This window comes from Corvus kubaryi, unplaced genomic scaffold (genome assembly GCF_017639235.1).
Source record: "Corvus kubaryi isolate FWS band 111438036 unplaced genomic scaffold, C.kubaryi_AGA036_p1.0 split3-131, whole genome shotgun sequence".
NCBI classification, from domain to species: Eukaryota; Metazoa; Chordata; class Aves; order Passeriformes; family Corvidae; genus Corvus; species Corvus kubaryi.
This window is the reverse complement of record NW_024582083.1, coordinates 4,492,195-4,512,734: the sequence shown is the minus strand read 5'-3', so window position 1 is coordinate 4,512,734 and position 20,540 is coordinate 4,492,195. Positions and strand designations below refer to the sequence as shown.

The window sequence follows — 20,540 nt, the reverse complement described above, 5'->3', positions numbered from 1 at the left end:
GCTGAATTCTAAGGATTCTTGTCCTGTTAATTAATTTTCAAAAGGGACCAACTTTTATACTAAACAAAAGAGAAATTTCTAGATAGAAAAGTGCAGGCTGCTAGGTCAAGCATTGCAGAAAATGATTTTGCAGCAATGATGTCTTTCTCATTGAACTGAAGTTATTTGTCCTGGCAATAATGCAAATGAATGGATAAAACTACATTTCAGGAGTCCTAGCTGGAAGTTTGGTGCAGAACACTTTCCCATGGGGTAAGTTTTACCTGATCAAAGTCAAGGAAAATATTTCAGTGGCTATTGATGATCTCCAAGCCACCATGCTTAGATCTTTTTCTAGGATTATAAAAGGAAATACTAAATGAGGGCCCGTACCAAGAAAAAGATAGGTTTTTAAATGTGCTTTCAATGAGTGAGGAAGGACATTACTCTCATAATCAGTAAAACTTGCAGTACTCCTAATTATTTCCGTGAAATTATGTTTCATAAAAATAAGAAATTTAGAGAAGTGGACTACAGCCTCAAACCCACTGTACCCCCCTTTTTCAGTAGCTAAATATTTTGTAAATAAGCAATATGATAAGAAATGTGTAATAAAACTTTAGATTGAATGATTCAATGGCAGAAAATGCATCAGCGAGCTATTCTGTTTGACACTGAATCTGAATTACCTTTTCTTTTTATTTTCGTTTTTTCCCTAAACATTTACAGCTAATTTGTGATATCTACACCAGACATTGATATTTTAGACATTGATCAATACCCAATTTATATTTTTTAAGCCTGAGAGGAAGTATGATAGAGTCCTATCTGTAAAGGAACTAAGGAAACTTACTTAGTGCCTTCATCTTTTGGGATGACTCCAGAATGGCACTTCCACAGTCTTTTGAGTCGCTGCACAGAAGGAGCAGAGTTTTCTACCTTTGAGATTTACATTAAACATAAGTTCCACTGAAATTTACCAGTAAGACTATGCATTTTAAAACAAAACCAAACTATGGTATCCGATTTTAACTCTTGGGTATGCCTCTGTCTGTTTAATAGGAGAATGAAAATGACATTGCTTTGAACCAAGCACAATAATTTAAATATAAAGAGAATGGAAATTACATTCTGTGAAAAGAAAACATTTGTTAGCATTTAATTCTTCATTAAGCAAGTAGACCTCATTACAAAAGAATGTTGCAGATTTTTCTTGCTGCTTTTAACTCTCTTCTATTTCCAAGTCTCAGCTCACATTTCTTGTAGTGAGTTTTCATACTGCTAACAAATGGATAGGAAAGAGGCACTGAAATGCATCAGTGTTTCAGAAGCAGAATGTATCTGAAAGAAAGACTTCAGGTATGTCTACATACAGGAAAGGAGTGTGCTTGGCAGATGTATGTTACACCAACTTGAACAAGGAATTGGGGCCTGTATTTTTAAAACTCATTCCTAAAACAATATCAAAAGAATTCATTTGGAGGAATCTTCTGGCATAAAAAAAAATTCTTCATTTTTCAACAGTAGCTATTGTTGTCATGGAAGCACATAGCACAGTAAGACCCAGACCTGTGTCTTTACACTATTAGGATATCTCTTTAGTCATTTGTGTAAGGTCAGCTCACTGTTAGTGTACTCAGTGTCACTTAGAATTTTAAATTAATTGTCCTGTAGGCTGATTTCTACTTAATTTGAAGAAAAGAGGAGAAATATTAGCCATTAAGTGGTGTAGAAAGGACAAAAATATATTTCAATTTGTAAACCTTTAAATTAGCCATCTTTTATGGGATGGAGAGAAGTACAGTCTAGATTGAGGAAAACTTTGGTGTCCCAGAGCCAATGGAATATTTATATGTTTGTGCTCAGAACATATAAAGTATCATAGATTTCAACCACTTTCTTTTTAGAACTTTCTGGTTAGACTGAGGCTTGAGCCACCATGGCTATGATTACTAGCTTTCAATTATGATGCTTTAAACTTGCTATACAGGGCAGTTGGTGGAAATGCTCTATTCCATAAAAGCCTTTGATCCCATGATGGATGTTCTATGAATTGTGGGGGAAAGAATAAAAGTGCAGGAGAACTGGGAAAATAAATAATGAAGCCAGCTGATATTATGATGGCACAGCGGGAGTGGTATGTTTCATCCTGTTTTGTGATTTAGTTATGCAGCTTCTCCTTGCATGGCACTCGGTTATTGAAATAATATTATCTGTGCATGATTAGACTGGGAGGTTTTAATAAAGGGCTGCAAAAGATCTTTCTTTCTATACCAGTCTCTGGTACTTTTGAGAGATTTTAATATGTTTAAACTGAAACTGGTAATGCTGTATTTCTATTTAGGTGGATTTTGCATCCTGGACTATGCTCTCTTTAGGCTTTAATCCTATGCTTTGATCTGGAGCGCTGTAAGGGTCCAGTGAAGAACAATGGGCTTTTTAATTTATGAATGCTATTTTGTATCTTCATAGCTGTTCTACTTAACTTCTACCCCATCTTAATTTCATTGCTTTACTCCATTGTGAAGGTATTTAAAAAATTAGTTCTTCAGTAATTTTCTAATTACTATACAACCTCTTAAAATACAGCTCTATTTAAACTTTAGATTTCATTCTGATTGCAAATTAAGTGATTACTTTTTAGAATCAAAATATTTGTGTGCATGCTGAAATACCATCTTGGAAATAATAAAAAATAAATTAAAAATAAAACCCCAAACCAAAACAAAAAAACCCCGACAGAGTTACCTGAGAGCCTGCTAGAGACACCTTTATGTATGACTCCCAGAATAGTAACATAATGGGATTCCCAAAGAATAAGAGCAGGGTAAAATGAGCAGACTACCAGCATCCAGTCAAGGCAGTCAGGGATCTGCCCCCACAGTTGGTTCTTATACAGTCTGATTACCAAAAGATGTACACAAGTGATGCAGAAGGCAAATTAAAAGCTTTTAAAATATTTACATAAGATTCAATAATCAAGAAAAAAATAAGAGTATAGAGAATATAACATTTTCCTTTTGCATAGCTGAGATTTGAGCAGGCTGTAATGTGTTACTTTGATAGCAATGTACATTTTTAAAAAACTTTTAATCACAGTGTAGCTGCAACACAGGATCTGTGCTCAGTTTTATTTAGGACTCTGAATGGGGTGTTACTTCTCTTCGAAGACAGCTCCAAGATGTGCTTGATAGGAAGGCTACAAATAATTATGGTGCTCTTTGGATTACTGTTTCTAACATGGCAAAATCTTTTTTTCTCCTGCCAAAAATAACTGCATACTGTCTTAAGTGAAGCTGCCAACGCTGCTCAACAAGTAACTGATTAGGATTCACAAACATTTTCTTGCATGATTTCTCTGTGTAAGTTTTACAGAACTTCACCCCTTGGCTTCCGAGCCAAATGAAACGAGCCGGACACTTTGCTTTGTCCTCGGGGCTGGAACCTACCGCGGGCTTCATCTTCCCGGAGCCGAAGCTCGGGGCCGGACGCGGCCAGCTCTGCGGGACCGGGAGCGCTAGCCGCCCCTTCCCGGCAGAGCCGTGCCGCGCCCCGGGCGGCCTCTTGCCCGCGGTGCGGGGTGCTCGCTGCCCGGGGCGCCGGCGGCCGGCGGCGCCGCCGGGGTGCAGAAGCGGCTGGAGGAGGAGGCAGCGCCGGTGGAGGAGGAGGAGGAGGAGGAGGAGGAGGAGGAGGAAGGCGGCCGCCGGCCCCTCTCGGCGCGCAGAGGCGCAGGCAGTGGGCGCTGTCGCCATGCGCGGCCGCCGCCGCCGCGCAGCCCCAGGCGCCGCGCACCCCCCGGCCGCGCCGCCGCTGACAGGCGTCCGCACAGCGCGGCGGGCGGAGCGCAGCGCAGCGCAGCGGAGAGGGGCCCCTCGGCACCGAGCCCCCGGCCCGGCCCGGCCCGCGTGAAAGGATCTCCCCGGGAGCGACCGGCCGCTCGGTCCCGCTCTGCTGCTCCCTGGCTCTCTCCCTCCTTCCCTTCCCTTCCCTCCTCCTCCTCTCTGAGCTTTCCACCTCCCCTGATCCTGAGTGAGCGCAGCCTCGGATGTCCGGTTTCCTGGTGGGTTTTTTACCTGGCAAACTCTGGATAACTTTGGTGAGAATTTGCAAAGCGCCTGGGAAAGTCGGGAACTCCCCTGCAGGCGCATAGGAGCTGCTGCTACCGCATCTTTTCCATCCCACGGATTTTACTGCCTTGGATATTGTGAGGGGAGGGAGGGGGGGAGAGGACAGCGAAAGAAGGGAGAGAGAGGAAAAGAAGGAGCCTCATAATTTCGGCTGCATTCCTCCGACTGCCCAGCCGTCCCGCTCCGCGCCCGCTCTGCCATCCCTGCACCATGCACTTGCTGGAGGTGCTCTCCCTGAGCTGCTGCCTGGCTGCCGGTGCCGTGCTCCTGGGACCCCGGCAGCCGGCAGCTGCCGCCGCCTACGAGTCCGGCCAGGGCTACTACGAGGAGGAGCCCGACGCGGGGGAGGCAAAGGTAAGCCCATGCCCCCGCTGTAGATGCCAGTTCGCTCCTCTGGGCATGTGGCTGCGAGTCCTTTTGAACGGACAGCTTGGGGATTCCACCAAGGAAGAGATGTGGGAGAAGCCTTTTGAAAAGGGGGGTTCCTTAAAAGTGGGGGAAGGAATTTTTTTTAGTGTCTTAAGAGTTTTCAGGGTTGCTGGAGGGCGGGTTGCACGGGGGAAAACTGCATTTACAGAGAGACGCGAAACACCTGATGAGCGGAGGCAGCCCACGAGCTGCGCTCCTGCCGTGGAGCGGGGACCGCCCGGCGGGAAGCGGTCCCGGCTCCGGCTCAGCCGCTGGAGCGGCGCTGGGACGGGGCAGCGGCCCTTGGGCCGCGGCTGATGCCGGCTCTGGCGGCGGGGGCGCGCCCCGCAGGAGCCTCCGAGCGGGGTCCTGCTCTGGGGAGCGCGGACGGGGGGCGGGCTGAGAAACGCTCAGGGAAGCAGCTGGGCACAGGAACGAAGCGGCGAGGGAGGTGTGGGGGGACGATGACAACAAAACCCTAGACTTTGCATTTGTTGAAAAGTCTCTCGGAGTTACGCTTTGGGTGAGCTGCTGCTGCGTGACAGAGTTGACGGGAGATGTAAGGTGACACTCCAGTCTGAAAATCTTAGTTCTGCCCAGACGCATGGTGAAGGTTGGGCTTAAACTCTCGAGTTCCAGACACAAATACTTACAGTTCTCGGTTAATTTTTGTTTGCATATGAAGTTTCGTAACATAAAACTCAAGTACCTTTGGTACTTTGGTACTTGTGGTTATGCAGTTCCTGGTAAGCTGATGCATAAAAAAGATGCATAGTATGTGGTTGTATAAGCATGTGGCATTGTTAGAAAGACCTTTGATGTCTGCCTTACCCTCATCGCATTGTTTTGAAGATTTCTGACATACTTATTGAAAGCAATCATGACCTAGCTCATTCATTATTCATTTCAGTATGGGGCAGGGAGGGAATCGTGTGGATTAAAATTTAAACTAATATTTTGATTTTTTTTTTCCCCCTATGCTGTTTACTTTACTGATTAAAAGTTGGGGAGATTTTACTGTAACTACATGGGAAGTTAAGTTTTGATAGTATACGTTAGCTGCACTTCAGGTATTCAAACTCTTGTAGACCATACATTGTACACAGAAGTCATACTTTTCAAATAATAATCTGCATGGAAAAGTTTACTGATTATACTGTAGTCTCTCTTAAAATATGTTGACTACAGCTGAATGCCTACATTGCAATATTCTGAGTGCTAGTATGCTATCAGTGATCATAAAGAGTTTTTCACGCTTAAGTATTTAAAAGTAGGAACGCAAAATCAATTCAGCGAGCCACTCTTGCCACTTAGACTATTTATAAAAATTAAAAAAAAATCAAAACTTAGTGGAGGGTAAAAATACCTCAACTCCTTCCAACCCATGACTGTAAGTCAGTTATTTACTGGGTGAAACTGGCATTTGAGTTGTAAAGTCTCCGAATAGCTTATGCTGGAAAGGTAGAAAGAATCCAAACTGGAGCACAGCACGTATTCTGTATACTTAAACTGCTGAGGTAGAACAGCTGATAGTGAAGGTACTCTCCTCAGTGATACTTTGTGCTCCCATTAATATGGTGTGGAAAGTTACTCTGTTTCTTGAAGAAACCTCCATGTCTTTGGGAGCTGCCGCTGTAGCGCACAGTGTGTAAGTGCAAGTGCTCCCTGGAAAAAGAGGAACTGTCAGTAAACCAAAGGAAGAAAAGGTCAAGAGACCGGGAAGTGAGCGGGATAGCATGTGTTCAGCGATTACGTTAATAGGAAAACATTTTTGTGCCTGACTACTGCTGAGTAGTAAGTAGGGAAAGATTCTGGATCCAAGCAGACTTAGTCATGCTGGAAGGCTTTAGCTGTGAGTTGCTTTTGCTGGAACTGTTTGAGTGAGTACAGCACGTGTTTGTTTCTGTGAATGTTGAGATGAATATCTGAAGTAATTATGAAAGGATTAAATAAGTAAACTGCAAATAATTGTTTCAAGGAAAATATGATTGTGTTGTCAGTATAAAGTCATCTGCCTGAACTTTGTTAACTTCAAAGAAGTTCATAGATGTTATGTTTTTACTTCCCATCAAGATGCCATGCTGCTGCATGTTAAACTGATGTCTAAGTACAGGTCATACAGGCCTTTGGGTCAACTCTTTACGCAATATATTTCTTTCTCTCCACTCCAATTTTAAGAGCTTTAGCTTTAGAAAACACTTTAAAAAGTGTGAATGAAGTTGAAATTCCTCCAACATAAGAGGAAGAACTGGCCAGAAAATAAGGGTATTGTGTTTCTAAGCAGGTAATTTTCACGTATTAAACTTATCTAGTGATTTGCAGCAACTTGAAAGTGTTACAGATAGTATTAGTTCTTCATACACAGCTCTTGCAAGGGCATGTTCTGCAGCAAGTGGGCACTGATAAGCTTGTGCAACACTGCCTCATCCCCCTCCTAGCCCCCACCCCTGCCTTTTTTTCTGTTTGTTTTTTTTTTTTTTTTTTTTGTTTTGTTTTGTTTTGTTTTGTTTTTGTTTTTTTGGGTTTTTTTGGTTTGGTTTAGTTTAGGGGTTTTTTTTTTTCGGCCTAAGGGTAAAGTTCGTTATTTAACTAGCTTTCAGGGCTCAGAATAATACTTCTCAAGCTGAACTGTCAGCTCAGTGGGATGGGAATGAACCCTGCCCGTAAATCACCTCTTGCGGATTTCCTGCAGCACAGGGGGTTGTCCCGACGAGCTGACCCCCTCGCAGCCACACCCCGCCCCTCCCGGCGGGGCAGGAGGGCGGCCCTGGCCCCCTCTCTGCTGGGGTGGCTTGCTGCGAAAGGCAACCTGGTGCTTCATTTCCCTCTCTGCTCAGGGCGGGCCCGGGGGAATCAGCCCTCCTGCCCCAAATTTCACGCCGTATGACAGGGACCCGCCGCCCCGCAGGGATGCTCGGAGCAGCTGCAGCAAGGGGAGGGTGAGCTGTTTAGCCACGCCGGTGGCTTGAAACTTTAGCTCCTTGTACTGTCTTTGAGTGTTTTATTAACTCTTATAACGTGTTTAGTCTCTGGATTTTGTTCTTTAGGTAATTTTGAATAGGAAAATGGAGTGAGTATACACTGTCTATCTGGGAGAGTGCTATGTATAGAAATAAATAGCTCTTTATTGTTTGTTTGCTGAAAGTTTAAAAATGAACTGAAGGAACTACATGGGCATTCTGTGCAGGAATGAAACTTCTTAGATTATTGAAATGAAGGTGCAGCATGTACCTGGACTTCATTAATGGCAATGAAGTAACAATAGCAGGAATAGTTTATTACGGTAACAGTAACTGGAACGAAACCACAAGCTGTGAGGGTTTGCCATAGCTGCGCCATCATTTTGTTGTGTAGTCTAACCTTTAGAGTTATGTGTCTATGCAAAAGCAATATTGGTCAATTGTCCCATGTAGTTTGAAAAGGTTTGAAACTATATCTATGCAAAGGTTCTTAGTTTTGTGTTAAAACGGGAATAGCAAATGAAAATGTATTTGCCTGTTCTAAAGCTTATCCCTGAAAATTTTATTGGGGCCTCTTTACACAGACAGCAATAAAGTACAGAACAGTTTGTGCTGTGATTCTGTGATTTGTGTTTTTTGCAATGAAAATACATGTGCATACTTGAGCTGCATTTTTCTTGGATGCTACCTGAGATACACCTATTTAGTTTTATTATTATAAAATTATTTAAAATCTGACCTAATTGTACAGTGCCACCCATTGACGGCTAACAGAGTTTAAATACTGTTAGCTAGTGGGAGGTAAAGCAGTGTGTCAGTTTCCAGGGTTTCCTGCTGTCACTGTATCTCCATGGGCTAACCTCAAACCCAACAGTTTCATGGTCACCCATAAGTTTATGAAGTGTCTTACTCTATGTTACATGCACAGGTGAGAGGTGAGGCTGCATTGTCTGTTCTGAAAACAAGCTTACACCTCACTCCCAATACTTAAGCAGTGCTAAATCGAGCATGTAGGGAGAATGTTATTTTTTCCTGCTGCTGTTTAGTCTGCTGCAAATTTTCTTTTATGTGTGTGTGTGCGTAGCCACTCTCTTTCCAGACACATGCACACAAAAAGATGCTGGCTTTTTTTAGAAGCATGATTTGTAGCAGAGGGAATGGGATGAACACTGCTGATAGGACCTGTTTTAAAGACTAAGCAATGCTTCTGCAAACGTAGATATTAAACCTTGGTCTAGCCTTTTGCGTGAGTACAGTACTAGCTCTAAGAGCCCACTGCGCTTTCTAGTGCTTGAAGTGCATTCCTGGGTGTCTAGTGTAAGCATGCTGGTGGGCCTGGGAGGGACTTCAGCTGTTTGTCAGCAGCAATCCCATGCATTTATGAAGGTCATAAAAAAAGCTTTGGAGGTCATTTTAACTGCAGTGTTTAGAGGCATACAGAAGCATTCCATCAAAAACATTATTTTTATGCTCACATAGGTTCTGTGTGTATTCAAACTCTTGCCTGTTTTTCAAGGGTGTGTGTCCACTTATTTTAGTAGAAATAAACCAGGGCTTATACTTCAGACCATTGTAGCTGAGGGTGATGGCAATAATACCCTCCCATTGATACACTGCATCCAGGATAGAAAGTCTGTCGAGAACCTTGTGTTCAGCTGCTGCTTTTTTGAATGTGGCCAGTGATTCATTAAAAGAAAATCCTTGGAACAAAGGGAATCCAACTAAAGTCACACTGGTTTCCTATCAAATGTAATATCCTGTTTAATGTAAAAAAAAAATACGTTACAGCTGTTTGTAGAATGAGTTATAAGAAATTCCAAGCAAGATTGTCACTTGAAAGTTGCAAGGTCCTCCAAAATCTAAGTCATGTCTTAAGAGTTTTGTTTGGTAAAGTACTGAATTTTGCTTAGTGAGTAGGATAGGTATGATTGCTTTCCTTATATATTATAAATATTCATTACATTTAAATTTCACCTTGCTTCTATTCAGAATGATAATGTAATACCAAATTCCCCTCCATGTAAATGTGTATCCACTTTAAAGACACTAATGGCTGCATGAAGTGCACCAGAATTTTAATTTAAAACATTGATAACTTACGAGAGCATGGACAATTGTTTTTTGAATTCCTATTATGTATCAATTTGTCAACTTGTTTGTCTTGTTTTGTGTTTATCTATCTCCAGAAGTTCTTTTGGTGACAGTTTGTGTTGCTCTCCCTCTTTGTTGCATTTCTAACTTTGTTGCATTTTCCTAACTTTAGTTAGGAAATAGCTACACTGTAAGTCATTTATTCTTCTCTTCTTCCACTCTAATCATCATAAATCAATCCCTTTAGCTCTGTAGTACTTTGTGGGTGTTTTTTTTTTGACATTTCTTGACTTGTCTAAGACAGCTATAACTCTTAACAAGTATTTAGAGACAGCAGTTGCCAGTGGAAGGAGTCAATACTATGGTAAGAAGCTCCTTTTTAGCAAAGTAACCAAGAGAATGGTGTTTTTTGGGGGAGGAGGAGAAAACACAGGGTAAAACTTGTGATAAGGAGAAGGAAAAAAATAGCAGTTGGTGTATTTTGACTATATTGTAGTCTTTACTGAGTATAGACGAGCATGTAATCCTCTTACATGTAGTTACTAAGGCCATATATCTGCAGCAAACCTTTGGGATCATAATTACGGTTAACTTCAATGAAAAATGATTGGTTGCTTGGGGAAGTTAATAGCATTAGTTACCTGATACTGCTGTCACCCTGAACTCTGTAGTACTCCATACTGTTCACATAATGACTTCACCTACTCAGTGATAGTTTTCCGATAGCTTGACCTTGAGAATGCATCTTAAAAACTGTGGAAGGCATTTTATATCCTGTTCATTACTGAATTAAGCAGGAGTTTTTATATTGGACAAGGGAAAATTCTGGCAAAGAAATGGACAGTTCTTGGAAGAAGATGCCAGAAGGCTGCTGGGGAACAAATGGCACATGAATTTCTGTCTAGTGTCAAGTGTGACATCACCTGTGTTGCTCCTCCTACCTTCTTGTGGCAGCACTGAGAAATAAGTAATTTCAGGAATCATATAGAACAAAATCCTTTACACTATTATATGGTTTAATTCTTTGACTTTCCTTACTTAATAATTGTATTCTCTTGAGAAAGAGAGGAGAGGAATTCAGCAGAAGGGTTAACTTCTCACAGAACAGATGCAACAATTGGCTGTTTCCTAATATTTTTCCCCAAAGGTGACCCACAGTAACTCCTCCAACACCCCACATGCATGTGTGAAAATTTCTAGTATTTCTAAAGATTTTTAGAAACAGTAGGTACCCTGCTCTCCTGCTGTATTTAGTGTTGTGGTGGCCTCACCCTGAGTTCTGTGTGCAGTTCTGAGCCCCAGAATTCAAGAAGGATGTGAAGGTCCCTGGATGCAGCCAGAGGAGGGCAACGAAGCTGGTGACAGGGCTGAAAGGAATGCCCTATGAAGAGCAGCTCAGGACTCTGTCCATCTAGCTTGCAGAGAAGAAGTCTTGAGGGGTAACTTCACTCCTCGCTCCTGCTTTCTGGGGAGAGGAAGTGGAGAGAGACGTGCTGATCTCTTCTCCCTCAGGTCCAGTGGTTGGATGCATGGGAGCAGTTAAAACTGCGCAAGTGGAACTTTAGACTGGACATTAAGGAGCATTTCTTTACTGAGAGGATGATCAAACACTGGAACAATCTTCTTAGAGGGGTGGTTGATGCCCCAAGCCTGTCAATATTTTGGAGGCATTTGGACAATGCCTGTTAACAACGTGCTCTAGGTTTTGGTCAGCCCTGAAGTGGTCAGGCAGCTGGACGAGATGATTGGTGGAGGTCTCTTCAAACCAAAATATTATGTTCTATTTGAGATTGTTTAAAAGAAGCAAAACTACTATTGTTGTCCTTCAACTTACTTCAACTGCCAAATTCAGCTGGCCAAATGTATTTGTGGTGAACTGCTCCAGCTGTCCAGAATGTACTTGTGGCATCCGTTACAATATTTAGAGCCAAGAGAAAAACTGGCCAAGCAAAGCTTTGCACCTTATCTGCTCTTGACTTATTCATGTTTGTGTAGACAAAGAAATGTTTGGAGGGCTAGTAAGTTTGTTTCATGGGTGTATTTTTTTCAGAGGGGGAGAGAGAAGGTTACAGCTGGTGAATAAACTCTCCAGTCTGCTTAAGGAAAAGTCCCTTTGGTTTTGTTTGTTCCCTAAGAAGAAAGAGAAGGGAAAGCATTTCTTGCCTCAAGTGTTGGAAGTCATCCTGAGAGGGTTTTCATTTTATTGTTTTGGGGGTTTTTTTGTTTGTTTTTGTTTTTTGGGTTTTTTTAAATAATCTATTTTCTTTGAAAGTGTTGCCTTTGGAGCCCTGTGAATTTACCAGTCTTGACCTGTCATTCTTCTTGACTAACAGCTGCTAGGTGTTGCAGATTATGTCACAGCTTTGCGACTGCTGTGAATTGGAGACTATGGGAATACCATAATAGTAGGTTTCACTGGAAGTCAAAGACAGTGCTTGTATTTTTTACCTCTAAAAGGATCACTCTTCATTTGGTGTGCTGCTGAGGAGAGAATCTCTGCTTAGTTGCACACTCACTATTACTTAGAATACACCCCTCCTATTTCTTCTTAGAAATAAGGAACTTCAGTCATTCCAGTTCTATGTATTTGTAACTGCCCACAGATACTCTTGATAGAAACATAATTTGCATGTAAAAGTAATAGTATCGAGAGTCTTGGTGGAGATAATTGTATAATGTTTATAGAATTGCTACTTATGGTTGGATCAGCAGTGCAATTAACCATGAAAAGGAAATACAAAATAAGCTTGAGATGATGCCTTATTGATGTTTTTCCCTTCCCTAGGGAGACAGATGTTTCCAAATTAAAACAGAGCCTAGGACTTCCTCTTCACCCCACCCCACACTCCAGCACATCTTGCATAATGGGGAGAGTGCTGCTGCAGTACAAATATGAGCATTTACTTTGTTTCATTTGATTGATAAATGTCAAAATATTCATGTTAAGTGTTCAGTATCTCTTTGCCAAAAGTATATTTTTTAATTTTACTTCCTTTAAATCATTAGTACTGAAATATTCTGTGATTTGGAGGAAATGAGATGATCTTGATAATAAGCAGGCTTGCACAGTAGGTTCAGTAAATATGGAGAATTGTTTTTTCCAGGAAGGACAATTACTTTGAGTTTCCAGTTGGATGTTTTTCTGGCTGGTTAGAGAAGGGCAAAATATTGGTTCATTTAAAAATACCAAGAATCCTGTTGTGCAGCCCACAGGGCACAGTTTCAGGAGAACATTAACAGCCGCTAGAAGTCTCACTGATGTGAGGCTCAATATAGTGGGTATTGGCCTGTCTCCTTTGTAAAGCTGCATGGCAGCTTCATCTGAAGTGCCAGACAACAGAAGCAAGAGCCCAGACTCAAAATCAAATTCTCCGAGGGTTTCCTTGCTTGCTGGAGTGTCAGTGATGCTGAGTTTGTGCCTTCTGCCTTGTGTTTCCAGGCACACCCTGAGGAATGAGAACATACTTTTTTGAACACATGGTTTGGAGTGGTCTGGGCTGCTTTTGTGGCTCAGCAGAGCCCAGCAGGTGGGCAGCTCCTGGTTACCTCCGTGCAATTTGTTTCAGCTGCCAGGAATGCCACGTTAATAGTACTGGATATGTGAGAATGTCCCCTCTTAGGAGGGGTTCAATGTGTGTGTGCTGAGAGAGGTAGTTTAAATGAACAGCTGGACTCAGACTGAGATCAGACCACCTTAGAGTGGCAAATGAGTTGATAAAGGGCTGTCTATGGTTACGGTTCCCTCTAAGATTGTGGTGCTCAAGTCGGATGAAAGGCAGCCTGTACAGCTAAAAGTTGTAAAGTGTTTTGTGATAAAAAGTTTTATTTTTCTTATCCAAGAAGAGCTGCTGAATTCTCTCTGATTATCATCTATGAAAATGATGAAGATCTTTAATGATTTTTTTTTTTTTTCCTCCATGTGGCTGGGCCAGCAGGTGATCAAATCACTAAAAAAAAATAAAGGAGTAAAAATCTGTAGGGGAGCTCTGAAGTACTTTCCTTTTTGAAATGTCTGTGGATGGGCTGTAAAGCAGTAAAAGCACAATGAACCATGAGTTTGGAACAGGAAGTAGGGTAAGGAGCAGAGGAGAATTTTCAGAGCGCAGGCCATGCTTCAAAGGAAGGAAAAATTAGGCTGCTCTATTGCATCAGGTAGAACTAAAGATTTAGGCAAACTCTGAATTGAACAGTCACTACTAATCTGGATTAACAGCATAAAAAGGCTCTTTGTAGTAATGAAACTCTTTGAATATCTTAGCTAGCAGTTTCAGAAAATTAATGAAATTTTCAAATCCTCATCTCATATGACAGATGGATGATCTCTATTTTTCCTTTGAGCCTGTAAGTTGTTGCTTTACTCCATGATTAGTTGGCTTATGCTATATATATATGGAGTGTTGAGGTCATGTAAGAGTAGAAGAATATCTGTAGTTGGTCAGATAAAATGTTTGATTAGCCCTATATGCCATTCTCAACAATCTCGTTGGAGAGCCCCTGCTGCATAGCCACTGAACCTGCACCCTGTGCTCCACTGATGCAGCAGAGGATGATTGGAGAGTGATGTTGGAAACCTCATGCACAGTACACGATGAGAAATGATCTATCACATCTTCCCCCGATACCCCTTTTTCTCCAGTTCCTTCCAGGTGAAATCTGCCCTTTGGCCATGGCCATGCCTATTCCTGCAAGAAGACAGTACCCAAAAAGTTTCTCTTTTTATCCTTGATCATGTGAGCTGCCCTGATTGATTCACCTGTAGGGAGCTTGTTGCACAACATCCAGCTGATTTGTCCTCAAAACACCTAATGGAAATGGCTTGGGAGATTTCTATTCTGCTTTGTTCTTTCACCTTTGCATTCCACAGACCATACTCAGGAGAAATCCTGATAATCTGGTATGTCAACATGCTGCTTGCCCCTTGGCCAGCTGGAGACTTCAGTTAGAAAACCCAGCAGCAGGCACTTGCAGGATCCCCAGACTCATCGTGTTTGTGCAAGGGCAACCATGGCAACATGCACCTGCCTACAGGCACTCTTCTGGTCTTCCAGTACCTCTTAGTTTTTTGTGGCTGGCCTTCTTTTCTTTTTATTTATGCCCTCACCATCCAAGGCTCTGCCAAATTACAGGACCTATTTGACAACCTCCTTCTGAGCAAAGAAATGGAAAGTGTCACTACAAGCTGACAGGCTGTTGGCAGCAGCTTGTGAACTTCCTTGCCTTAAATGATGGTGTGTGTGTGTTATTTCGTTTCCTTTAATAGCTTTCAGTAGACTTTTCTCCAGGTGCTTATTGAGCCCAATAATTGAGAAGCTTGTCACATCAACACTTCTCTGTATCAACAAGTATGCCTTAAAGTGGATGTTCTGTTTACTATACATAATAGTAAATTAAAAAAAAAAAAAAAACAACAAAGGCTCGAGACAAGCAAAAGGAATTGTTCTGACACCTGCTGACTAACTATGAAACTTCCAGAGTTCCTGCTCTGGACAAGGCAGGGAGCAATTCTGTCCATGCCACTTGTGATTTTATTGAGCTCCCCTCTCCACTGTTCTTTTTCAGGCTAAAAATCTTTCACTTGTGTAACCTGCTTTTTGAAATGAAACTGTTCTTTACCTTTGATCAGCTGACCTCATACCTTTCTTAATCCTCTTTAAGAGTGCAGAACAAGGAGAGGGGAGAGCCGTGAGTGCACACAAGATTCCATATGTGGAACACGACAGATGTGTGTAGGGACACAATGATGTTTTGTTCTCTTTCCTAAGAATTCCACTTGTGTATGTGTTTTAAAAGTGTGTCTTGATATGCCAGTGTTTTGTAACATGTCAGACATGAGTATGATTAAAATGCCTCCTTTAAAGAACTACCCATATTTATACTGAAGAACAGGATGGGGAAGGCATTTCATAGTTATTACTACTTCCTCAAAATTCACATAAAAGCTGTTCTTAGGCGTCTGTTTCAAGATGATGGATGATTATTTAAACTTTTGTGTTCATTATGCTTTTAATGTGTTTTTCTGCCTGCCACATGTGCACAGTGAGAGATTTAAAGTAACTAGCTATCTTTTGAGTTATAAACCATGAGCCATATATATAATGTCCTTAATGATTTTTATTTAAAAATGAGTTGTGGTCTCAGTGTGAGAGAGACATATTCTGTGAAATATGTCAGCAGTCTTGCAAAGGCTGTTTCTGCCTGCTAACCACAAGATGTTACTGTCAGGCAAGACTTGCAAGGGCTTGGTTATGTGCACTAACTAGGTGCATATGACCAAGCAATTTTAAAACCTCCCCATGCTTGCAAATTTTTAGATACGTGTCAAGCCTAGCCTAAAGCATAAAAATATAGAAAACACCCCACTGGAGCAAACTAATGGTTTGCCTAGGTAGGTGGCCTCTGTCATGTCAGCAGCTTGTGCTCTTCTGCTTAAGGAGAATATTTAGACTTAATCAGTTTCTGCAGTTCCCTCCCCTCATACCCACCTAACATCCTCAGTTGTTGGACTGAGGATATTAGAGGATATGGCTCTGCCTCTTTAGTATCTCTTTAAAGATGTCTTGTCCATGGGTTTGGTCTGTTTTCATACTGAAGATGCTATGAGCAGGTAGTAGATTCTGAGCTACTTCATACCAGGAGGTTTGGGGGCAGTGGAGTTTCTTTGATTTTGTTGACTTGCAATATGTGTAAAGACTTATTCTAAAGTTAATGTTAATGTTATTAACATTTATAATTTGAACCTTTTGTGTTACATAGGTACAAAGGTTATTTTCAGCACTTGGGGAAAAAAAAAAGTCATTTAATTCAAGGATCTGGGACATTTGTCCTTAAATTTTTGAAGACCAACCTAAAGAAAAAAAATAAATGTGTCATTTAATTATATTATTCTATATTTCAATCAAATACAAATTTGATTGGTTTTTATATTTTGGCCAGTCAGAGTGACTGGGTGCATTGTCAGATTTCCCCCACCCTCTTGGTTAAGAAGCTGATTTTATTTTCATCTTTAGACCTTTATTACATTCATGGTGTCTCTTTAGTTGCTGTCTGCCTCTGACTTTGCCAGCTTGGAGAAATATTTTCCCTCTAGGTCAGAATTAAAATCTGTAGCTCTTTTGAGGTGTTTATGGTGCCTGAGACCCTTATTATGGATTTATTCGTAGGAAATTCCATCTTCCAAATGCCATTTGATGAACAGTAGTGCAGTGCTGAGTACAGGGGCAGTCCAGGCGATCCTTTCTTGCACTTGATGCCCTACTCTGTAGAAAAGCACAGGAACAGTTGCAAGGATATTTAGAGAAAGGTGGTGGGGTTGGGTCACAAATTTCCCTTAATTCCCTATTCTCCTCTTCTAGGAGGAGGGAGAAGATAAGGGAATTAAGGAAAGCCCTTCAGATAAGGATTATGTAATGTGAGCTTTAGCAGACATGGAGTGTTAGCCCCTTAGAAACATCTGTAGTCTTCTGAAGAAGACTATGACATCTAGGGTTAGGATTTTTTTTTTTTAATCCTTGCATTGGCTGTTCCTTCTGCTTTGTGGTATTTGGACATTTTTTCTTCTCCCTCACTAGGAAAGTACCATGTGCTGCTGTATTTGAGGAATTTATGCATCTTGCCAATATGCCATTGAGGTATATTTGTTTAAATACTTTTTGTTATAATAGAGATATTATCTAACAAGTATATATTGAATAAAATTGAAGTTCTTTTGGATAATCATAACATTTCTAAATTCTAAAAATTTTTTTTATATTTGTGCCAACCTATTGATTTATTGTATTGTTCTGCATATTTTTTATTACAATTGTGGAAACAATTACATTTGTATTTAACTTCAATTTTGTTCTTTCCTTCCTCAAAATCCTTGGTACATGCATTATCATAAAGCCCCTAACTTAGACTATTTAACATGTGTTCTTGTGAAGACTTAAATTTTTGTCATCACTATACATATATTTTTTGACCTTCAAACTGCCTATTCTGAGTCAGAGAGGGTTGTGTTCATTAGCTAATTAGTTTAATCAGAATGGGAATTTCCTTTTCACTTTGAGTTAGTGCAGTATTGAAGAATTTAAAGTAAATGCAAAGTCTTACTAAGATGTGAAATGAATTCCTTATCTTAGAAAACTTGCACTGATACCTCAGTAGCAATCTTAAAAGAAAAATTGAATTAATAAATGAAAGAGAAATTGAATTAGTGATTTTGGTAATCATTAAAGTAGCTGAATTTGATGCAGAACTGCTCGAATCCACTGCTTACCAATTTTCCCTCTCCTTTCTTAAAATCAGAATTAGCTTGCAACTAGCATCCTGATGCTGTGGTATGTAAGCGCTTTAGCTGGGCTGCAGTATTGGCATCAAAGTCTTCTAGGAAATTGAAAGAAAACAAAGAAGAAAGCCTCCCAACCTCTCTGACTCTACTTAGTGAAGAACACAACAGTTTGAAAAGTTTCTACCACCCTCTTCAAGATCACTATATTCCATTCCAAGCTCTGACAGAGCTGTACCTGGGAAGGACAATTTTTTTAATTTAAAATGGTTTTATTTAATTTTTTTTTTCTGAGTTTGCAGTGTTTTTACTTGATTTATCTGAAATACATTAATTTTCTAGTATAATTACGCTCTGTAAGCAAAACTGATAGAAAGTTGTAATACTTGTCTGGATCCAGCCCTAGTAGTTGAAGAAGGGTAACAAGTAACTGTTGCACCTGGGTTATGGTAAATAAGACTGTACTTAATTTGATAGTAAAATTCTTTTGGTAGCAGCATAAATTTATGCTGGATTTACAGTAACTGGGCAACAGTTTACTTAAGAGTACTTCATGTAAATAACTTCTAGTGGCTGACCTTGTTTTACTGTGTAGCAAAATTGAGTAAGAGTAGTCATGTACTTGGATTCAGTGGTTCATAAGCACAACCTCATGAACAGATTGAACAGATGTGTGTGAACAGATTATTCTAATAAAATTATCTTTTTAATTTAATCTTTACAGGTAATAAGGTTCTTATTAACCAAACCAATTTTGCTTTTTTGGCTTTTTTTTTTTTTTTTCTCCTTACATACACATAAGATTCAGCAATGTTAAAGTGGAGGGCTACTAATACTGGACCACATTGCCAATTTAACAAGTCAGCTATGCTTCCTGCCAAACATAGCTCAGGATCAACTATTAAGCTCCAACTCATTTTTCTTTGTGATTAGATATTACTGTGGGTGTGTTCTGTGTAGTGAGAAAGTGATCTGGTTAATGCCATATTTGTAAACAGGTTAATTTTGCAACAAATTCCATGTAGTTCATGAGCAACTAAACTTGCACTGACCAGTTGCAAGACTGTCCATTGGTGAACGTAGTTGTCCAAAATTATTTCTGTAGAAATAACTAAACTACTAGAAGGACGTATAAATATTGTTTATCTTCTGCTTTGTACTTGGACTTTCAGTGACACAAGTTTGGTGTCTGGAAATCTTGCTCTTGCCATTTAATTGAAGATTTATTATCAATGCCTTGCTGTCATTCCACATAAATAATATGTTAGCTTAGAGCCAAGATAAATCTAGTAGTGCTGACAAGCATTGCAACCACGGATGTATGAAGTATATGAGTATATACACTAGTGCTTGTTACTTCAGCAAAATTAAAACATTCAGAAGTTGCACAATGTTAGTGTTAAAAACTTACTTTTTTTCAGATGTTCTTCTGATATTCTGCAGAGTTACCTGATGTTTAGGGACTTCAAAAAGATAAACAAAAATGCCTACAGCTGTATTGTCCAAATCTAGAGAACAGCCTACAGTACTTTACAGAATGGGGCTGGGTATGGGGAGCTGGGAAGCAGCCCCAGCCTAAGTGCTTCCACTTGCCTTGTGTACTGCAGCCTGTGAATTACATGCTGAACCTAATTCGAGGACTGTAGATTGATACATAAACTCACCCAGCTGAGGAGATAGAAGCCTGCATGTCTTAAGACCTTTCCGTGTTTTTTGCTCGTTCAAGGCTGCTCTGTGTGAATAGTAAAATAGCCGAGGGGGCAGCAGGCTTCTGTCCTTTAGGCTTCTGCTTCACCGGGATTCTTGAGCAGTTCCTGTGTTTTAAATCTGTCTCTAGTTTCTCACTGTGTTTTCTCTAGACCTTGTTTCTCTTCTTCATCAAACTGATCTCTCCCGTCCCGTCTTTGTGTCCACTATCATAATTTTTTGTTGCCCTTTCTCATGTGAATAAATGGCAACGAGGTTGCACCAGGCTGTCACAGATCTTTGATTCCTTTTCCACTTTTTCTCTGCACAGGAAATTACTGCCAAACCAGGTCCCTCTTCAGTGTGTGTCTCTTCCCCATCTCCCTCACTAGCTTCAGATCACAACTTTCTTTCTTTTCCTGTTACCCCCATTCTCTTCTCTGAGATCCAGGTTTCATCTGCAGACTCCAGATCTCTTCCCTCTCTGTGTCCTTTCTTTTCCCATTTTATTCTCAGGGCAGACTGAGCCTTTTTCTGCTTTGTGTTTCTTTACGCTGAAGTTTATTCTTCTCACTGCTGTTGCTTCATGACCTGCTGCAGACCAAAGCTGTACCTGCACAGCAGGTCTTGTTCAGCAGCTGCAGGGAACATATACTGATTGTTCCTTAAACGTTTTAGTGTTTTAGCAGAGCAATCTGCCAAAGTCTACTGGAAATTCATAAGTTGTGGTGCTTATTTGTTAGCTAAATTTTGCTGGAGATGTTAAAAATATGCCCCTGAGGCACCCTCCGTTTTTTCTTTCTCTTCTCATGACTCGAAATCGTATGTCCCTGCCAGTTTAAGGTTCTGCAAATCTTCGGTGAGGAGGCTGCATTATATTAATGTGGACAAGAAACAGACATTAAGACAGTTCCTCAGTGGAAAATCAAGCTTCAGGTTAGTCTGTCAAAACCTTTGAATAAACACCTAGAAACAAGGTCTTACAAGTGGAAAAACTGAAGAAGTTCCAGCTGAAGTTAACTG

General features: G+C 40.8%; 1 protein-coding gene across 1 annotated transcript in view; it reads left to right on the top strand.

Annotated features, from left to right (window-relative positions):
- The first annotated feature begins 3,816 nt into the window (after positions 1–3,816).
- The window catches only part of VEGFC (vascular endothelial growth factor C), a 71,034-nt gene continuing 54,310 nt past the window's right edge, over positions 3,817–20,540 (top strand). Inside the window, exon 1 of the mRNA XM_042014952.1 lies at positions 3,817–4,460. Coding sequence (XP_041870886.1) covers positions 4,317–4,460 — 144 coding nt within the window. The 5' untranslated portion in view covers positions 3,817–4,316. The remainder of the gene's footprint in view (positions 4,461–20,540) is intronic.